The sequence below is a fragment of the Vollenhovia emeryi genome, unplaced genomic scaffold, assembly GCF_000949405.1.
Source record: "Vollenhovia emeryi isolate VEMERY1.0 unplaced genomic scaffold, V.emery_V1.0 DF939570.1, whole genome shotgun sequence".
Classification (NCBI taxonomy): domain Eukaryota; kingdom Metazoa; phylum Arthropoda; class Insecta; order Hymenoptera; family Formicidae; genus Vollenhovia; species Vollenhovia emeryi.
This window is the reverse complement of record NW_011966796.1, coordinates 13547-18805: the sequence shown is the minus strand read 5'-3', so window position 1 is coordinate 18805 and position 5259 is coordinate 13547. Positions and strand designations below refer to the sequence as shown.

At 35.6% G+C, this 5259-nt stretch overlaps 1 protein-coding gene across 1 annotated transcript; it reads left to right on the top strand.

The window, feature by feature from the left end:
- The first annotated feature begins 482 nt into the window (after positions 1-482).
- Positions 483-5058, top strand: LOC105557200 (acyl-CoA Delta(11) desaturase-like). The gene is made up of 6 exons (XM_012004384.1): positions 483-610; positions 2744-3015; positions 3354-3484; positions 3722-3927; positions 4068-4250; positions 4364-5058. The coding sequence occupies exons 2-6, from the start codon at positions 2757-2759 to the stop codon at positions 4731-4733; spliced, it is 1149 nt and encodes a 382-aa protein (XP_011859774.1). The 5' UTR covers positions 483-610; positions 2744-2756; the 3' UTR covers positions 4734-5058.
- The last annotated feature ends 201 nt before the right edge of the window (positions 5059-5259 follow it).

Here is a 5259-nt window from a genome sequence, read left to right as displayed (position 1 = left end):
AGATCTTTTTAACCCTGCAACTTTTATAGGAAACACTTTTCTCAAAAATGCTTTGTTTTCGAGATATTTTACCGTCATAGTACTTTTTACTCACATTGTATAAATTCAGGAGAAAGATGTAACAATTAATAGTATCCAATGTTGTGAAATTATATTTCGCAAACAGTAGATGCTAAACTCATGCATACGGTACACAGAGTCACGTGAATACAAGTTGCACATAAAAATGAAATAAACGAGCACTTGGTAAAGCGCGACGTAATGACGAAACGAGAGCATGAGAATACGTGCATTTTATACAATAGCAACGACAGATTTTGAGTAAGTAAGTTACATTAATATCGATGTTTACAACATGTCACTTCCGGCACCTAATACAATAAAGTAATTCTTTGTATGGCAATGACACGACAAGTGGTGGGGTTTCGTTGGCGGTCGCGGTGCGGTGCAGAGCTGATAAGTAGAACGTTGTATCTTAGTATTTCGAAGGAAACTTTCTACCAAGTCGGACCATCCGTCTGGGAGAGTCACTGTTACGCATCTTTTCCGTTAAACTTACTTCGCAAAGATATATCCACGACACCACCTACTCATACTTGTCGCTCAAATCGTAAGTCATGGATTTGTTTTTTTTCTGATTTCGTCAATGGTCACATAAAAATTATACATAACGCAGTAAAAAAGGAAATATATTTAAAAAGTCGACCAAACTGGCAAAAAGGTGATCTTTATTTAGTTCACAACGTTTCGACTTCGTAATCGGGTCCTTTTCAAGTATGGTCTATAGTTGTCGGAGCAGCGCAATTTGCTTGACCGAAACAGAATGAGTGCATGAGTCTGTGGTTGCAGACAGTTTTATTCGACTTGCAAAACAGTACGGCTGCTACTTGTGAAATGTTAAAGGCAGACACCGTGATCGATAATCCACCGACTACCGAAACATGTTTAACACTATGAATTTGCAACCACAGACTCGTGCACTCATTCCGTTTCGGTTAAACAAATTGCGCTGCTCCGACAACTACAGACCACACTTGAAAAGGACCCAATTAAGAGGTCGAAACGTTGTGAACTAAATAAAGATCACCTTTTTGCTAGCTTGGTCGACTTTTTGAAAAATATTCCCTTTTTGAATCATCACTGGCGACAATAAGATTCACTCAATTTGTTTAACACAGTAAAACCTAACTACCAATGAGAAATTAAAGAAAAGGTATTAACAGATAAGCTAATTCTGGATATTTATTGGCAAATTAATTGCGACCGACAAAGTTATTATATTAAAATCGTTTTCTTTTACACCTGTGCAAGGCGAAATATTAATTTGAATTGTCGAATCATTCTATAACCTAACTGTAACATGACATTTTTTCTAATGTAACACTTATATGTGCTATACATACTTATGTTGATTTGAGAAAGAGTTGAAAAACTACGACCGCGTACAAAATGATTGTAAATTTATTATGTTATTTTCAGTATTCCGTATGTTTATCCCTTTACGAATACTAATGAAAGAAAAAGCGGTACACACGGGTACAAACGAAATAGTACTCGCTGTCAGATTTCAAATAGCTTAAATAATGTCAAAGTTACCTCCTACCCAAATTTTTAATATTCTGTATTTCTATCCTCCTAAAGGTATGAAACGAAAAGCAGTACAAACGGATAAATTCAATATCCCTAATCGAATAAATTACTAATCAATTTGACTAATTCTTTTCTAGATGCGTATTATCAATGACTCACGAAATAATCGAAATGATAGTTTTTCAAAATTGAATATACATACATTCTTAATTATGACTAATTATATTTTATGGTAAATTTAAATTGAATAACTTTACAAATGTTGTACTACAAATTTCTAACTTAGCTATATAACGAAAGAAAAATTTACTTATTGTCACCAGTAATGATTAAAAATTGAACCGGGAAACTTATAGTCATCCCAACTGGCTAGTTATTTAATTAGTTTATTACACACCGTTTCGACCCTATTCTTTTGGGTCCTTCTCGAGTGATAAGGCGCTCGCAATGTAGAATTCTTGGTTCTGACCATTTGAACTCGTGATTATGTGATGCACGGAGTTTGCTGACCACGGAGTGGCAGCTTTCGACTTTTTTTATGTCATTTTTGTGTTCTTTGATTCTGGTAAGAAGGTGTCGTTTGGTATGCCCAATGTAAGAGGCTTCACAGTCGTTGAAATTAATACGGTAAATGACTTCGGTTTTTTGTCCCAATTTACCTGATCTTTGCCTCTTTTAATAATTTTATCTAATTTTTTTGGGACAGTGTAGATGGTGTTTAGACCTGTTTCTTTTTTCAAATTTATGCTAATTTTGTCTGTCAATCCTTTAATATAGGGGAGGATGATGCTTTTCTTAGGGTCAAAAATTTTTTTATTAGCGGTCGCGCAGTCAGTATGTGTGGTATCCCGTCTTTTAGATATATAAGTTTTCTAAAATTTGAATTTTCTATTCCTTTGTTTAATTTAGAATTTTAATCAGTCCTTGGAGAATATATATCTTATTAATATTTCTTTTGCTGAATTTATACTTGTGCAACCGAAAAAATCCAAATCTGCTTGTTAGAGCATTCTAACGATTTTTTTCTCTTATCTCTTTCTCGTGGTATCTTTTCTCTTTCTCTCACTTTCAATATATATTGTAAATATTTAAAAATGTTATGAAATATAATCATAGCTTTCTTTAATTTTAGAACTGTAATTACTTATTATAGATATTCCAGCATTATGACATCAAATTTGACTAGTAGTTCGACAATGTCATTGCTTGAAGCTTCTCAGCAGGATGTGTCGCAAAAGAAATTAGTGGAAGAACGGACCTTGACGCAAACACTGTTAACCCAAACGACACTAAACTCGCAGCCTAAGTACGAGTGGAAGATCATTTGGAAAAACGTGATAGCTCTTGCTTACCTTCATATCGTTGCACTTTATACATGGTATCTTGTACTAACAATGGAGATCCAAATTCGCACGTTTATTTATTGTACGTTACATTTATATTTATTTTAAAATTTAAAATTAAAAATTCAAGTGTTGTTTCACAAATTGCAACCATTGATTTGCAAGAAGAAATAATAGCAGATGTCAAATTTTACACGGTTGTACGTTACATTTGCATATCTCTTAAGACTCAAAAGTTGAAGTTTGAATGTTGTTACATTAATTACAATTATTAATTTGCAAGAGGAATTTAGCATAAAGAGCAAATGTCAATAGTTTGAACCAATAAATCTTTATAAAACATCTAACAATAATTACATATTTTATTTGTGAACAATCTCTTTATTATTATATTCTAACACGTTTTATTTATTCTTTCAGATTATGCAGTGGGTTATTTGTCGGGTATAGGTATTACAGCAGGTGTCCACAGATTGTGGTGTCATCGATCTTATAAAGCGAAATGGCCGATGAGAGTTATTCTTATGGTTTTACAGACCATAGCTTTCCAAGTAAGTCTCTTGGCAATGCTGTTATACAATCTTATTCATGTATGTTAAGAAAAGTAACAATCATTATTACAAATTTATAATTATTATCTCATAATTTGAAGTAATCTCGGCTGTATTTTAAGGCACAATACTCTAAAAATATAAAAAGAGATTCATTGTTCACAAAAAAATGTACTCTATAGAGAAATTTCTAGAAGAACGTCTAAATATAATTATCGTTTCACGTACGTTTTGTAGAAACACATTTACGACTGGGTGAGAGAGCACCGAGTGCACCATAAATTCACGGACACGGATGCGGATCCGCATAATTCGAAAAGAGGCTTCTTCTTCTCACACGTAGGCTGGCTGATGGTCCGCAAGCATCCGGACGTTATTAGTAAGGGAGCCACGATCGACATGAGCGATCTCGAGAAAGATCCTATCGTCGTCTTCCAACGTAGGTACGGCAATTTGTCATCGACTCAGATATTATTTTCGAAGATGGGTTGATAAAGTTTCACTTGTATTATCATGTATTCTTTCTTAAAGAAAAGATTATCATCCGGTTTCAACAAAATAAATCTCTACGTTTACGTAACAGGTACTACGCTGTTCTGATGCCTCTTTTATGCTTCGTGCTTCCCATGTTGGTACCAATCTACTTCTGGAACGAGAAACCCATTTACGCGTGGTACGGTGCCGTTTGCAAATACGTAACAGTGTTGAACGGAACTTGGTTGGTAAATTCCGCGGCCCATATGTGGGGTACGAAACCGTACGACACGTAAGTATCATCGAAGATCCGCCTATGTCGTTTATCCTATTATTCGTACTTCAAGTTGTAAATCTGCGGAAACAGAGATCAATAAGACAAACGTGTTCGTATTTTTGTCGTAGCTCCATTAGCGCTACCGACTACAGCTTCTTCGGCTTCAGTGCTTTCGGTGAGATGTCGCACAATTATCATCATGTGTTTCCATGGGATTACAAGGCCGCCGAATTAGGATTCAATAGCAGAAACATTACCTGCGGTTTCATCGACTTTTTCGCCTGGCTCGGCTGGGCGTACGATCTGAAGACCGCGAGACACGACTTAGTAAAGAAACGCGCAGCCCGAACAGGCGACGGTTCGATATATGAGCGCACGGGTGATTATAATGATGAACTTCACACGCAAGAGAAAATGACATGGGGATGGAATGACGCCGATATGTCATTCGAGGATAAGCAAGCAGCGGAGATTCTCAATAAGGAGCCCCGAAATTAAAGGAACCCCGAGATTCCTCAAAAGTTTTGACGTATTATTACAGTTGGAGTTACGTAAAACGTATCGTCCGACAGACGTTTGGGTTTACAATGGTATGGTAATTTTATACATGGGATTATTAATGGTAAAAGGTTCATACATAGTATCATGTAAGGTATTGTAACATCTGTTATAGATGTTTAGTAATTATGATTGTGGTGTTTGCGCATGTCTCTGGCAAGTGACAGCTCGGCCACCACACTAGCAGCTCAGCCATTTGGTAAAAAATGGAGGAAATGCTACCATGTGTATTTCACAGGAATAAATAACAGATATAATATCCGTATTAATAATTTCTAATTTTTAACAAGAAGGTCACCTTGGATGAGTGTTTATTTGTTACAACCCTAACTTTTAACAGGGCATATATCTTTTGTCCTAGAGTGTAGGAAGGTGCAGGCTCAAACCTTGGCTGATGTAATACTTTTTGCAATAAATTTACTGTGTTAAAAAACACGTTGCCAGTTATGGTCGATGAAAGCTTAAT